The sequence below is a fragment of the Eumetopias jubatus genome, unplaced genomic scaffold, assembly GCF_037043125.1.
Source record: "Eumetopias jubatus isolate StellerSeaLion01/CBP00866 unplaced genomic scaffold, mEumJub1_p1.0 scaffold_3, whole genome shotgun sequence".
Classification (NCBI taxonomy): domain Eukaryota; kingdom Metazoa; phylum Chordata; class Mammalia; order Carnivora; family Otariidae; genus Eumetopias; species Eumetopias jubatus.
In genome coordinates, this window is record NW_028274809.1 from 1,428,637 (window position 1) to 1,444,106 (window position 15,470).

At 55.5% G+C, this 15,470-nt stretch overlaps 1 protein-coding gene across 5 annotated transcripts in view; it reads left to right on the forward strand.

Moving 5' to 3' along the window:
- PASK (PAS domain containing serine/threonine kinase) overlaps window positions 1–15,470 on the forward strand; it is a 38,733-nt gene that overhangs the window by 22,688 nt on the left and 575 nt on the right. For 2 of the 5 annotated variants that reach the window (XM_088021454.1, XM_088021456.1), the window contains exons 10-17: window positions 545–2,394; window positions 3,447–3,628; window positions 4,000–4,167; window positions 7,612–7,737; window positions 7,853–7,987; window positions 11,145–11,344; window positions 13,554–13,687; window positions 14,808–14,954. In XM_088021454.1, the coding sequence (XP_087877580.1) occupies window positions 545–2,394; window positions 3,447–3,628; window positions 4,000–4,167; window positions 7,612–7,737; window positions 7,853–7,987; window positions 11,145–11,344; window positions 13,554–13,687; window positions 14,808–14,954 (2,942 nt within the window). Of the gene's footprint in view, window positions 1–544; window positions 2,395–3,446; window positions 3,629–3,999; window positions 4,168–7,611; window positions 7,738–7,852; window positions 7,988–10,701; window positions 11,072–11,144; window positions 11,345–13,553; window positions 13,688–14,356; window positions 14,552–14,807; window positions 14,955–15,470 lie in introns of those variants that run through there. The other 3 variants (XR_015767822.1, XM_088021455.1, XM_088021457.1) reach the window with 3 other exon arrangements.

Genomic DNA, 15,470 nt, shown 5'->3' on the forward strand with positions numbered 1-15,470 from the left:
CTCTGTGATTGCCCTTCGGCTCTGAGGTGGCCTCTCCCTCAGTGGCCTCCATGCTGAGCATGCTTGTGGGCTTGTGTCCTGGCTCTTAGGAACTAGTTAGCCCCCACCCCCCATGAGCCCTTGCTCTTTCGGCCCCCTCCTTCTTGTACCAGCCTTGGTTCCCTGTCAGCTGTGACCTCTGATGGCATTTGTAGCCAGTCACATATCACCATTTCACATGTCACCACTGCACGGTGCACAGAATGCACAGTCTCTTTGCTTTCTTCCGCCCCTCCCCCCAGGCACCTTGTGGGTAGGCCGAGGCCGGCTGCATAGCTGTCAGGGAGCCCCACTCATTGTGAAACGAAAATGCTGACCAAAGCCCTGAGGACATGGTCCTGGGTGCTCAGTACTAAGTCATTGCTAAATGACGATTTATCTGTGAGTTGGTCATAGTTTATGGTGTTAAATGCTTTGTCTTTAATAGAGGGGGATCCATGTGATCTCTTCTTTTGATTCTTCTATGGTCCCTAAATAACTATATCATCCATGTTATAATTCTCAGAGTGGACAGCATCCCAGAAGGAAGTCCGCCAGCCCAGGAATGGTCGTCACCCGAGGACCAGGGAGACACCCCGGAAGGAAGCGCACCAGCCCAGGAATGGTCGTCACCCGAGGACCAGGGAGACATCCCGGAAGGAAGCCCGCCAGCCCAGGAATGGTCGTCACTCGAGGACCAGGGAGACATCCCGGAAGGAAGCGCACCAGCCCAGGAATGGTCTTCACCCGAGGACCGGGGAGACATCCCGGAAGGAAATGCACCAGCCCAGGAATGGTCTTCACCCGAGGACCAGGGAGACACCCCGGAAGGAAGCGCACCAGCCCAGGAATGGTTGTCACCCGAGGACCAGGGAGACATCCCGGAAGGAAGCCCGCCAGCCCAGGAATGGTCGTCACCCGAGGACCAGGGAGACATCCCGGAAGGAAGCGCACCAGCCCAGGAATGGTCTTCACCCGAGGACCGGGGAGACATCCCGGAAGGAAGCGCACCAGCCCAGGAATGGTTGTCACCCAAGGACCAGGGAGACATCCCGGAAGGAAACGCACCAGCCCAGGAATGGTCTTCACCCGAGGACCAGGGAGACATCCTGGAAGGAAGCGCACCAGCCCAGGAATGGTTGTCACCCAAGGACCAGCGAGACATCCCGGAGGGAAGCGCACCAGCCCATAGCCAACAGTCATCAGCCGATGACCAGCCGAATGCTCTCTTGGAGAAAGAGGAACCTGCAGCCCCAGAAAGCCTCAGACAGGACCTTGTAGGAAGAAGCGGGTCTCACCCAGTGCACACATGGATGTCTGCCTCCCATGAAGGATCTGAGGATAGGAGCAGGCATGCTGAAATGTGTAGCCTGTATGAGGCACAGTTGGAGTGGACAAGCTTGAGCAGTGCCCGCAATTCGAACCATCGGGCTGATACCATCATGCCCGAGCCCCATGCCACAGGCCAGCTGGCAGGGGAGGGTCTCTTGATGCCCTGCCCTGGATATCGGGGTGAGCAGAGCACGCAGTCAGGAAGCCCCCCCAGGACAGCACGACTCCCGTTTTTGATGCCTACTCTGGATGAGCCGTGGGTGGCCGTGGAGAATGACCGCGAGGAGCTACAGACTTGCTTAATTAAGGAGCAGCTGTCCAAGTTGAGCCTCGTGGAACCACTGGGTGTCTCTTACACCAAGCTGGCCCCAGAAGAGCGCCCCCAATTCTCTGCCCCTGTGTCCTTGTGCGACCCAGGAAGCAGGGCCCTGTGCAGCCGAGCAGGCAGCTCCTCGGCCTACTATGCTCTGGCCACAGACCTCCCTGGTGTGCTGGATGCAGCGCCAGCCCAGGAGGCTGATGGGAATTCATTTTCCTGGAACCTCAAGGAACTCTTTTACAATGAACGGACAGATCGAACTTCCTCCAGCTGTTCCTGCACTGCGTCTGAGCTTGTGGGGACGCCGTCTCCTTCGCCGGCAGGCTCTGATGTAGACATGAGTGGTCTGCACCGGCGGAGATCAGATGTTCTGGATGACCGAGAATTGTTGCTCCTGACCGGCACTTACTTCGATCTTGGGGAGGCTCGGCAGTTTTGCGAGAGCCGTCTGGGGCCCCATCAAGTAGAGCCCTCCGAGACGTGTCTGGTATCCTCAGAACACTATGAAGTGAGTGGCAGAGAGAGCCCAGCCTGTGTCCTTCCCACGCCGGGGGCTGGCCCCGCAGATGTGTGCCCCACAGAGGAGCCCAGGTTGAGTTTCCAGGTCACCTCCACACCTGTGAGAGGGGACAGCCCGGCAACATCTGGGGGTACCCGCGTGCAGCAGGAGATCCAGGAGGGGACCTACGCCGGCAGCTGCTACCACCGGGATGGAGCCCAGCTGAGTACGTGTGGGGGGCTGTGCCCTGGAGCCCCTGTAGGAGCACAGTGTGGCCGGGGGCCGGGCCTTCCTTGTCCTGGGGTCTGATGCGGCTGCAACCCCTGAATCGTTTTGGTAGCAACGTTAGGGTTCTGTAGTGATAGCTCATCTCTTGAAAATTAGGGTTATAAGTGCCTGTGCCTGGGAAGGGTGCAGCTTGAGGTCCCAGCTGCCTCTGTGTCCCTCCTTGGAAGCCACTGCGTGCACCGTGGTTGCCTGGGGCGGCCCCTCCTGTGCTGGGCTTTAGGCTGCCGTGCTGTCGGGTGCGCTTGCTCGGGATCAGGCCCCTTCACTTGCCCCTTGGAGTTGATTATTTTTGTTGTACTTTATATTTTCCTAACTTCTTTTTTTTTTTTAAGATTTTTTTTTATCTATTTGACCCAGAGAGAGAGGGGGAGAGAGGGAGAGAGCAAACACAAGCAGAGGGAGTGGCAGGCAGAGGGAGAAGCAGACTCCGCGCCGAGCAGGGAGCCCCATGCGGGACTGGATCCCAGGACCCAGGGATCATGACCTGAGCCCAAGGCAGACGCTTCACCGACTGAACCACCCAGGCGCCCCTGTATTTTACTAACTTAGCAGATCCGTGCCACATTAGCCAGTTGTGTCCTTACTGCTGATTTCAGAATGTTGATTACTAAGGCTTTCCTCCTAAACTTTAAAGAGTTATGCAAGTACTGTGTTATCTGTAGAAAGACTAGAAAATGCCAACAAAAACACAAGATCACCTGTAAATGCCCCCAAAATATAACCCCGTTTGTTTTGGCATATACCTTGGAGGCTGTGTAAAAACACATGCACTTGCGTGAAACTGTGCCTTGTACGTACGTCCGTGTGTGTTGCTGTGGTCGAGGCTGGAGGCAGACACGGTGCGGGGTTGGGGGCGGGGTTGAATGTGGGTCTCTGGGCTTTGCCCCCGTCCGAGTGTGGATGCCCCCGCCCTGCCCCTCGCGTGCGCTCTGGGAGGATGTGCCTCCTTCGCCGTGACGCCACCCTGCTGACCCCACTTCCTCTGCCCAGGTGTGCAGTTTGAGGTGAAGCGGGTGGAGCTCCAAGGCTCCGCAACCCTGTTCTGCTGCTGGCTCATGAAGGACCTGCTGCACAGCCGCCGGGACTCGGCCACGCGGGCCCGTCTGCTCCTGGCCAGCCTGCCCAGCTCCAGCCACTCCGTGTGCGAGCTTTCTGAACCCAGCATGGGGGAGGTGGGGGCCTGCGCGCGGCTTCTGCCTTGTACCCGCCTTGTGGTGTGGGAAGGGATCCTGCCTGGCATCTCTCTCTCCCTTTCTCTCTGCTTCTTCTGGGTTGGGAGGAGGAGCCATCTGGGGCCTTTTCCACCCTGCCTGCTGGTATTGTGGGTAAGTCTGAAACCATACGTGGGGTTTTAAACCTGAGTTTGCCCCACATGCAGGGTGGGGTCTTGGCGTGTGTGCCAGTTTGGGTGGATGTGGAGAGCACTTCTCAGGCCAGCCCCCCTGGGGCATGGGGACAGGGGGCCGATGACAGGAGTCTGCTTGCTGTTCCCTTTCTTTCTTGGGTCACGCGTGGCCCCTTAGGCCTCCCGTTTCATCCACAGATGCTCAGAAGCAAGCCCTGGTTCGAGGAGCCCCCCAGGGCTGTGGAGCTGGAGGGGCCGGCAGCCTGCGAGGGCGCATACTCCCGCAAGTACAGCACGCTGAGCCCCCTGGGCAGTGGGGCCTTTGGCTTCGTCTGGACTGCAGTGGACAAGGAAGCCAACAAGGAGGTGCTGTGGCTCTCGGGCCGCGTTCAGTAGTGGGGGCCCCGCTCAGGTGCAGCCCTGGCCTCAGTGCCTTTGGGTCTAGACTCCTGAGATGGCCGTGACAGAGGAGTCCTCTGTGTAGTGCCAAGCACACGGGCCGGCCCGGGTCGGAGTCTGGCCCTGGAGGGCCCTTCCGGCAGCGCATGCGTTCACGCCCGGTCATCCTGCTCGCCACTTCACACGCACGCTGGGCCGCACACTGTGCCCTTTCACCCAGAGGCTGATGTCAGGGCTTGACTTTCAGGCTGAGACCTCGCCGCCCTCCTCCCAAGTCCTGTTGGGATTGCGTTTGTAATTGAGCATTTTGTGATTTGAGGGAATCAACGTGGTGACAGTCCTGCTCATCCCAGCAAATACCGCAGATACCCTGCCCCTGCCCGCGTGTCCCCGTGCTGCCTGCTGAGTCTGGGCGGCCGAGCACGCATGCGGTCTCCTGACCGCTGCGGGGCCTGATCACTTACTGCTCTACCGGCTGCCGGTGGCGTTAACACCGCACACACCTGTGCCGGTCTGCCAGGCTCTAACATGTTTTCAGTGGGTCCTTCAAGGTTCTAGGTGAGTGGCCATCATAGCCCGCCGGCCTCTGGGACCTGCAGGGCCGTGCTCAGGAGCAGGCGTGCTGCCGGCTCTCCTGCCTGGTCACATCTAAAGATTTTATTTATTTATTTATTTGACAGAGAGAGACACAGCGAGAGAGGGAACACAAGCAGGGGGAGTGGGAGAGGGAGAAGCAGGCTTCCCGCCGAGCAGGGAGCCCGATGCGGGGCTCGATCCCAGGACCCTGGGATTGTGATCTGAGCTGAAGGCAGATGCTCAACTGACTGAGCCACCCAGGCGCCCCGTTCTGTTCTTGATGGAGACCTTCTGCTGGGGATATTTCCTCTTATTTTCAGCTCACTGAAATTTTTCTTGAAAAATGAGTGTTGAGTTCTATCAGATGTCTTTTCAGCATCTGTTGAGATGATCAGACCCTGGTTTCCTTTACTAATATAATGAATAACACCAATCAAATCATATCCGGAGAACCAATCCTCGGTTAGGTTTTAATATTCTTGTAATGCACTGCTGAATTCGGTTTGCTAACATTTTTACTCGGGATTTTTTTTCATTTATATTCATGCATCAGTTTTCTTTCTTTTCTTTTTTTATGTCCAAGTTACAAGAGGCCTGCAGAGGTGGCAGCGTTTTTGCCCATCAGCGCGTTTGACCGTATGTCCGCGGCTGACCCTGTTCCCCAGGCTGCCCTAATTCTTGTGTCCACCCTCTAGTCTCGCTGTTGCTAGACTTGTCAAAGAACTGTCTGCTTTATTTGTCAAATATTTGTCTTGTCTTCTTGTACTTTCTGCGAGTTAATTTGGCTATATTTCCCGCATGTTGGGCCGTTACTGAGTAACAGGGCGCTTCCCGGGCGCGTCTTCTGAGCCCACCTTCCGGAGGCCATGGCGTCTGCCTCTCCTGCTATCATGGGTTCATAGGGGGTTTAATTCTCAAGGTTCTGTTGCTGTCTCTACTCTCCGTGAGGTAGGTCTCATTCTTGGCTGAGTCAGGGACCTGATAGACTACAGGGTTTCTGTAGACCGCCAGACCTAAAGGAAGAAGAAAGAAGCCTGGGAACTCTTCTCTTGGTTTGAAAAGAAACACAGGAGTCTTTTTGTGTCTCAGAGCACAGAGATGCCAGCTTCCGTATTACCAGGCCCACAAATGATCCCGGAAAGCGGCCTGTCAGAACATGGCCCGCGAGGGAGAGGCCACCGTTGGGGGACTGAGTGCGGTTCTGGAGTCTCAGTCTGCGGGGCACTTGGTGGCACCGCCATCTTCACGTGACCCATGACCTGGGTGTCTTTCCAAGTGTTTAGATCTTTACATTTCTCTCAGTGTGTTCTGTGGTTTTTGGTGAGTTTCTGAAATCTGCCTTATTTCCACATCCGGTTTCTTCCCTTTCTTGTGTCTAATTTTCATTTGCTGGAATATTGGTTACTGATGGGCGTGTGGGCGACACATGTCCTCACACGTATTCTGACTGGTTTGTTTCTCCCGCGTGTTAGTGGTGATCCGCGTGGTTCTCTCCGAGCGCGTGAGCGCCAGCTCTGTGTCCTCCAGCATGCTTTTGAAAAGCAACCTGATGTTTTTTCTTTCTGAATTTCTTTTAATCTTTGGACTTCGGAAACTTCCCCAGGATATATTTCTGTGTGTGCGTTATTTATTCTTGCTTGATGCTTGGTAAGACTTTGATCTGAACGTTTAAAGCTTTCTTTACCTTCTGTTCTGTTAATCCTTCTCCTTCTTTCTCGCTCTGTACTTTCCCCTGAAGCCCCCTGTAGGTGTGTGTTGGAGCTCGTGGCAGCCTTCTCGCCTCCTCGAACCCTGCAGAGGGACCGGCGGTGCGCACTTCTGCCTCCAGCCGCAGCCTCTGCGTCTCCCCACCTGGCCACGCTCCCGGGCGCTGGGACGTCAGCCTTGCTGCCCTTCTGCTTTTGCCTACTGTCACGTGTCTCCCCTGGCCTGTGGACTCACGGGGCCCTCTCTTCACACGATCTTCAGGATTTGACCACTGGTCAGCATTGATGGCTGGCGCTAAGCCATCTGTGGTCACTGTGAGGCCTGACTGGGCGCTGCGGGTGCTTCTCCCTGCCCCTCCTGCCTTGGTGCTGGCCGACTGCCTGCACCCCTGTGCTGCCCACCTGTGTGCACTCCCCTCCCGCTGCCCGGCAGCCCCTCGGGCGGGCCCCTCTCCCTGCTCGCCTGATCCACAGTGCACGCCGTGTGTTGGCCGCCCTCACCCCACCCGTGGACAATGAGCTCGTCGGCGGGGCTCGTGGGTCATCTTGTGGGGTCTCCAGCTGAAGCGTGGGGAGGGCCTGGCCTGCAGTTCCTGCTCACCGTGTGCCCCTCCGCCACATGCCTGTCCCTTCCTGACAGAATGTGCTCTGCTGAGTGGTGCCCGGCGTCTCCGCCCTGTGACACTCCCCGTCGTCCTGGGCAGTGATGTGTTTCTCTGTGTTTGCCTGTGTCCGTTGGTCTTGCCAGGCTCCCCTTAGCTCCCAGCTGATGTGGGTGACGGCCTTGATCTGTGTTAATCCAGTTCTCGGGCTTCCTCTTTCATTTCCTCTGTCAGGGCACCAGTCCTCGGTTGTGACATGGGGGTGCTGCAAGGGCTCGGGCCAGGTTCGCAGCCCCTCCACCATGCCTTCGGTCTCCTGGGCCTTGTCAGCAGCTGCTGCAGCACCTCTCTGCCCCTCGTGCTGTGTGGGGGGCAGGGGCGCTCCTGGGCTGCTTCTCTCCCATCCCTGGGAGTCAGGGGAGGCACATGTGGGGGTTGCGTCTACACTGAGCGAGCAGTGGGCGCCATGTTCGACAGGATGCTGGAGGCATGCTGGCGGTTACTTCTCCCCTCTGTCTTCCTCCTAGGTGGTGGTAAAGTTTATTAAGAAGGAGAAGGTTTTGGAAGATTGTTGGATCGAGGATCCCAAACTTGGAAAAGTTACTTTAGAGATTGCAATTCTGTCCAGGGTGGACCACGCCAATATCATCAAGGTGGAGTGCCATTTCTCATTTAGTGGTGTCCTGACATCACTCACGTGAGAAGTTGTTAAATATGTTGTACTGAGGGCATCTCAGCAGGCCCAGACCTGACTTTGTCTTTTTCCAGGTGTTGGACGTATTTGAAAACCAAGGGTTCTTTCAGCTTGTGATGGAGAAGCACGGCTCCGGCCTGGACCTGTTTGCATTCATTGACCGCCACCCCAGCCTTGACGAGCCCCTGGCAAGTTACATCTTCCGACAAGTGAGCAGGCCAGAGCCGTGCTGGGGAGATCCTGGGCTTGGGCACGGGGTCCCGAGGCTTCAGGGCTACGTGGTTCATACACACTTATCTCTGTGAGCGAGGGTCTAGCCTTCAGAGTTTGGATTTTATGGAGTAAGGTATATATCAAGATATATGTGGGAGGCCAGATGCCATCCTGGACTGACGAGGGAAGTATGTTTAATGATTCAAGTTTTTTTATGTTCATACAGTATCCACACCAGTTGCAAAACTTATCCAACAAAGCTATCAGGTTAGGCTTTGAGGCCTGTGCATCTGATCTGAGCCGTCTCTCTGCAGGGAACCATTGCTCATCTGTGGGCAGGGATCATTATAGGGCTGACAAGGGAAGGCTGTTTGGTCAGAGAGAGCCTCTGAGACGCTCACTCTGTGTGGTGCGGTCCCGCACACGGTAAGGGCTCAGTAGGTGGTAGCTGTCCAGTTAATTGAGGCAATCAGTAAAGGTTGAGATTCTAGCAATCTTGTTTTACAGTATGTATTTTGGTCTCTTTCCTGTCTGTGTGTTGATTTTGTCCATTTATTATTTTGTTGGAACGGGAGAGTGATGAGCAAAATAGGCGTCCTGGGAGACAGAGAGGTTGGGTAGGGGGTGAAGGGGACCAAATTGTTCCTGTTTTGAGTTTTTAGGAGAAGGTGATGGTTTCATCCTAGACTATTCCTAGCTCCCTGGAAACAATGGAGAAATACCTGGGAAGGGGATAGAACTGTTCTCAGATTTGCTCACTGATTGTTTCCTGATGAGGACTCCATGTCTAATGCCAGTTTCCATAAGTTGACATTTCTTACTCAGAGCTATAAATTCCCAGAAGCTACTGGATTTCTGAGGCACCTCCCTATAAGTTTCAGGCATCATGGTTCTGCTCCCTCTTTCTGTGTTGCAAGATTATAGACCCATCTACTGTAATGCGTGGCAAAAATTTGTGTCTGAAATCTTCACGGCAAGCAGACTGTGTCTAGTAAGAGTCACCTGTTAAAAGCTGCTGTCTCTCAGTTGTTAATTCTGGGGCCATTGATTTGGTAATTACAGTGTCCCATACTTTATAATTTTGCAAGAAGTATCTATAGCCTCTCTGTAAATTTATATATGTAAGTGCTATCATATGTAAACAGGGACTCGCAATTTTATAGAAAAGCATCATCATACACCAGTGTCTATAATACAGGGCCATTTACCAGCACACTGCTGCCTGCTCAGCTCCAAGTGCCTCAGGCTGCTAACGACCAGCCCTCCCGTGTAGCCAGGGTGCTGGAGGGCCTGCAGGAGGACTGGCTTCTCTGCCCGGACTCAGGTTCTCTTCAGACCTTTGTGATGAATCCCTTGCTGCGAATTAGTAAACCTCTGTGAAACTTTCCACATTCCAATTAGTACACGGCTTCTGTTCCCAGCTGGACCCTGGCATGTGTGTGTGTACACATGGATGTATCTGTGTGTTTGTGTACACACGTGTGAGTGTATGGGCGTGCACATGTGTGTATCTGTGTGCATGCATGGGTGTATATAAATGTGTATAAATCAGAATGCAGATATGTATGTGTTTGCATATGTGCACATATAAATATGTATTTACTAGTTGTCAGTTAATTAATTGGGCACAGTTAACCCACCATTAACTATATAGCCTCTTATTCAAGGGTATTCATTTGTAAATATAAAATTGTCTCTAATCAAAATGACTATGTCCATGAAGACACTATGTTGACTGGTATAATTGGTGTCCAAATTGTGAATGCAGTCAGAAACTTTACTTATCTTATTTAAACTTAACCAAAAGCTTCCTTTGGTTCATGTCTGTCATCGGATGTGTGGTGTAGGCTTCTCCCGTACAGCAGGTCACAATAAGTCACTGTTCCCTTCCAGAGTGGAGACTGTTGCACTTGATTTGCTGGAACAAAGCCCATCTCCAGGGGAATTACTTTACGTGCACATGGATAAGAATCCTGCACACGTTGGGGCCGGTGTGGCTGACGCCCAGGGCTGCCCTCTGAGAAGCCGCTAGAGCCCTGAGGTGGGGGTTTGGAGATTTGGCTCTGCTCTCATCTCTGCCCCTAACCGCGGCGTGAACTCTGGGCAAGGCACTTTCCTTCCATGTGAACCGAAGACATTCAGTCTTTCTCTAGGGCCGCCTGCCATTTCACGCCCAAACCACATGTCTTTGTAGCTTCTGCTTGTGGTCAGTCTGCCCTTCCTTCCAAGATTGTCAGTCCTGTGTTGTGGGGTGAGTGACGCTTGTCTGTAGCACATGGAGAGAACCCGAGAATCACGTATTTGTGCTGGGGACACGTGGGCTGTTAGAGGGCATGAAGCATCAGTTATACCCACAAAATCCCGTTTCACAGCCAACGATAGTGTGTTGTATACTTAACAATGTGCTGAGTGTCTATATCGCTGATAATGAGAATTGACTTTTTTTTACAGATTTTATTTATTTATTTGAGAGAATAAGAGAGAGAGAGACAGAGAGCATGAGCAGGGGGAGTGGCAGAGGGAGAGGGAGAAGCAGGCTTCCCGCAGAGCAGGGAGCCCGATGTGGGGCTCGATCCCAGGACCCCGAGATCATGACCTGAGCTGAAATCAAGAGTTGGATACTTTACCCACTGAGCCACACAGGGGCCCCTGTCTTTTCATTTTCTTTTTCTTTTTTTTTTTCGAAAGATTTTATTTTATTTTTTGACAGAGAGAGACAGTGAGAAAGGGAACACAAGCAGGAGGAGTGGGAGAGGGAGAAGCAGGCTTCCCGCCGAGCAGGGAGCCCGATGTGGGACTCGATCCCAGGACCCCGGGATCATGACCTGAGCCGAAGTCAGACGCTCAACCGACTGAGCCACCCAGGCGCCCGAGAATAATGAAATTTTAAAGAGGAATCCCATACTGGCTGGTGCTGCTGCCGGTGGGTGAATCAGGCCAGCCACGTTGAGCACCCCACCTGGACTTGCGCCACCCCTGCTGAGCTGGATTGGGTCCGCATGTCCAGGGTTCTTTCCTGCCACTAGTTCATTAGCAATTAGACAAGGGGTGTTTTTCTTTGTTGTTTTGTCTTGTTTTCGAGTTAGTCCTTATTTTAGATGCATGTTTTACTTGAATTGCTTTCTTAAAAAGTCCCTGTGCCCCTGATTGCAGCTGGTGACGGCGGTGGGGTACCTGCGCTCGAAGAGCATCATTCACCGCGACATCAAAGACGAGAACATTGTGATCGCGGAGGACTTTACCATCAAGCTGATCGACTTCGGCTCCGCTGCCTACTTGGAGAAGGGCAGGCTGTTTCATACGTTTTGTGGGACTATTGAGTACTGCGCACCCGAAGTCCTCATGGGAAACCCGTACGTATGGTGCTGCACTGGGGCCTGACCGCACATCTTTCATCGCGACCCGGGACCACTTGGAGTTTAGGTGGGAAAACAGTTTCCATTTGGGCCTCTTCGTGACAAGGCTGCTGAGTGATGACGTAGGTCTTGGTCCTAAGCGGGCAGGCAGGCAAACGTCGGTGGGTTAAGGGAAGGTGGGCCGTGGCCACCGCGCTTTGTTGTGTTACGTTCTCAACTTCTCTGTGTGTTTGGAGTTTTATGTAATTAGAGATTGAGAATAAGATGAAAGATCAAGATCAAGATCAACTCCCAAAAGTTGAGACTCTTCAAGTGGATGGAGAGCGTTTCTCTTCAGTTGGGTTTAGTCATTGTGATGACAGACATAATCGCCCACTGGGTAACAGATGGGCGGGCTGGCCGTACGTGACGTCCGGCATCGAAGGCGCTAATGCCGAGGACCTGCGTTGGCCTGGGGCCTGGCTGGGCCTCCGGCTCCTGCCGGGGGGGACGGTATGTCCCTGCCCTGGAGCCTGCCGGCTGCCGGGGGGCCTGGCAGTGGTCAGGAAACCCTTTTCCTGTCACTTTTGTGCACACCCAGAGCCACCAGACAGTATGAAATATTGAAGGGGGTTAGTCCAGGAAGGACCTTGGAGTTTCTTTGAAGATGTGATTTGATCACCCTGGTGCCCCCAGGTGCTATGTTGGCTGCTGTCTCGCCCCGTGGTGGCCACTGGAGTTGGAGGGGGCTGCGTGACCTGTCCACGGAACCCTGACACGTGCTCTGTGGCTTCTCTGCCCCCCGCCCCACCTCCTGCAGCCAGGCTGGGAAGCTCCCACGGGGGAGTGCAGGGCGATGGTGTACCGCGGTGCTGCTCAGGGACCTCCGGCCCTCCCCAGGGCGTTCCACCTTCTCCTGGAGCCCCTGCCCGGCAGCGCTGCTGCTCCCTCCTCTTTGGCCTCTGCAGGTGCCCTCCTATGAGCTCCTTGGTCCATCCCGTCCCCCCGCCCCCCATGTCACTGCACCTGTGGTTTTCCGGGCTCTGATTCTAGACCCCTCCTCGGGAACTCTGCTTCCTCCCTCATCGTTCTGCTCCAGGGGACAGCAGACTGTGGCCCTTGACCAAACCTGGCCCACCACTGGGTTTTATGAATAAAGTTTTCTCGGAACACAGCCGTGTTTGTCGGCCTCTGTGGCCTCTGTGGCTGCTTTGGTGCTGCCCTGGCAGTGTCGTTGTGGCGACAGAGGTCACGTGGCCCACAAGGTTTCCCTTTGGCACTTTACAGAAACGGTGCTGTCACTGTGGTACTTTATTGGATTTTTCGCTTTACTCTCCAGTGCTGTTGAAATCGCTCTTTCTGAAACAACACGAAAATACCGAGTGTTGAATGGGGTTTTCTCGCCCCGGCTTGTGCAGCCTCTCATCCCGCACTTTCCTGACGTCTGTCCTCTGACCCTCCCAGCGTCCAGCGCCCCTGTCCTGGCCTTCGGCCTCCCGATGTCCTGCACCCTCTCCGCTCTCACCAGTGTCTCTCAGCCACGTTGTCTGACTCCGTGGTCCCTGCTGTCTGGGCCAGAGCTGAGTGGCCAGCCGGCTCAAGGGCAGCTCGGCCGCAGCTCCACACCTTCTGTGTACAGTGAGGGTGCCGTTTCTCAGGCTGGCTGTGGGGTTTAGGGTTGGACCACATAAAATGCCTGGCACAGCGCTGGCATCTCAGGGTGCCGGTGAACGGAAGCTGGGTGAGGTCCATCCTTACAACGACAAAGCATGGCAGTGGGGCACCGTCGTCCCCTGGCTGCCAGCCTGTTGCCCGGTTGGCCCAGCCTGGACCCCTCTGCCTCCTCCTTCACGCTCTATATCTAGGTCGCTGCTGTCACCTTGGCCCTCCTTCTGCTCCTGCGTGGACTGGAGCCTCCACTCTGTCTGCTGTGCCTTCTCTCCACCTCCTCCAGGAAGCCTCCCATCAGGAGGTGCTCTGCTCTCTCGTGCCGCACACCCTCTTATCTCGTGGTGGGCATCTCTTAGCTGCCTGGACATGAAGTCTTGCTTTTCTTTTCCCTCTCCAGCACGTGGCTGGAGCATGGCTGGCGGGGGCAGAGGTGCTGGAATGGAAGGCGTAGTCGAGAAGGGCCGCAGGATGTGCTGGGGGCCACTGTCGAGGACTGCACGTGGGGTGGGCTGAGCCCCGGCATGTCCCGAATGCTGCCGCCACCTCCCCCTTGCAGGTACAAGGGGCCGGAGCTGGAGATGTGGTCGCTGGGGGTCACGCTGTACACGCTGATCTTTGAGGAGAACCCCTTCTGCGAGCTGGAGGAGACCATGGAGGCCATGATCCACCCGCCGTACCTGGTGTCAGAAGGTGAGGGCGCCCGGTCCCCCACCTCGAGCACAGCGACTCTGTCCGTGCTGACGGCCTCATTGCTTGCTTCCCATTCGTCAAACGCTGATCTGAACAGAAGTGTAACTTGAATGTGACTAAACCCTCATGTAAATGTTTTTTTTAAAGATTTTATTTATTTATTTGAGAGAGAGAGAGAGAAAGCCCGTGAGCACAAGTGGGTGGAGGAGCAGAGGGAGAGGGAGAAGCAGGCTTCCCGCGGAGCAGGGAGCCCGATGTGAGGCTTGATCCCAGGACCCTGGGATCATGACCTGAGCTGAAGGCAGCTGCTTAACCAACTCAGCCACCCAGGCGCCCCTGGTCTCTCTTCTTCTTACAACGGCACTAATCCCATCATGGAGCCCTACCTTGATGACCTCAGGGGACCCTGATCACCTCCCAGGGAGCACTGGGGGTTAGGACTTCACCATAGGGCTGGGGTAAGGCGTGGAGTAGTTCGGTCCGTAGCAGCCTAGAAGAGGATTTTTAGAGCTTTGCTAAGGTTCTGGGTTCCCATGAGCCGTGCTTCTTGCCTCGTGCTGTCCCCCCCACCAACCGTTCCAGGTACGCTCTCACTGCATCCTCAGGACTCTCCTCTGGGCTGGGGAGGCTCAGAGCAGCCTGGCTGAGGAGACACCCACATTGTTACAGGAACTGGGACCCAAATCTAGACCCAAGGCTGGGTCTCTTCTCAGAGCCCGTGCTTCCTTCTGGGGGGGATGATGCAGGGCTCGCCTGTGGCCGCCTCCCCCCACTTTCATCACACGAACCCGGTGTCATTTGAGGCTCTGCATGGCCAGAGCCCCGAGAACAGACTGCGCTCCAGAAGCTCCGCATGTAGGTTAGGTGAGCGAGGTGGGGTCCTGAACCCCACACTTTCATTTCAGAGGGGACGGGCATGTCCTGCAGCTTGTCTCCGGGAGTAGCTGGGCCCGTGTGCCCAAACCCCCAGCTTGTCAGTGGAGGTTTCCTGGGCCAGTCAGAGGTGCTCGTGGTGGGCAGACCCAGGACCTGCAGTGTGAGACCTGTTCCACTTGGGCCCAGCCCCGACCCACCGTCCGTCTTCTGGCCACATGCCTAAGGTGGGTCTTGATATCTCCAGATCTCATGAACCTCATGTCTGGGCTGCTGCAGCCTGTGCCCGAGCAGCGCACCACCCTGGAGAAGCTGGCCACAGACCCCTGGGTGACACAGCCCGTGAATCTTGCTAACTACACCTGGGATGAGGTGTGTCGCATGAACAAGCCAGGTGAGAGGCATGACCTGTGTGCCAAGAAGGCAAGGAGAGCCCCAGGCTGCCTTCCTGGGTCTGGGGAGAAGAGGACACTCCCTCCTCCACGCTGCCCGACACCAACGTCGGGGCCTGCCGCTGGCTCGTCACCTGTGCAACACGTGGGGCCTGAGTCTGCACCCACAGGAGGGGCTGGGGCGGGGGGCAGAGGGTTTGAGAGCAGCTGGCGGTGGCCTGGGCCAGCTGAAGGGGAGGGTGAGGCTGCAGATGGCGAGCGGGGTGCTCTGAGGGGACCCGGGGGCCCTGGCTCTTCCGACGAGGCTCCTGGCTGCAGAGCTGGGCAGCAGCAGCCCAGTGCGTCTGGTCACTGCCGCTCGGAGCGGGCGGACCGAGCTGGTGTTGGCGGCCCTGGGCATAAACTCGCTGCATCACCTCAGCAGGGGCCGGGGACTCTGCAGCAGTGCCAGGCGGGTGCTCAAGCATCCTGCTGATGTCCTTTGTTCTAGGAATTCTACCAGAGAGAAGCAAGTGTCT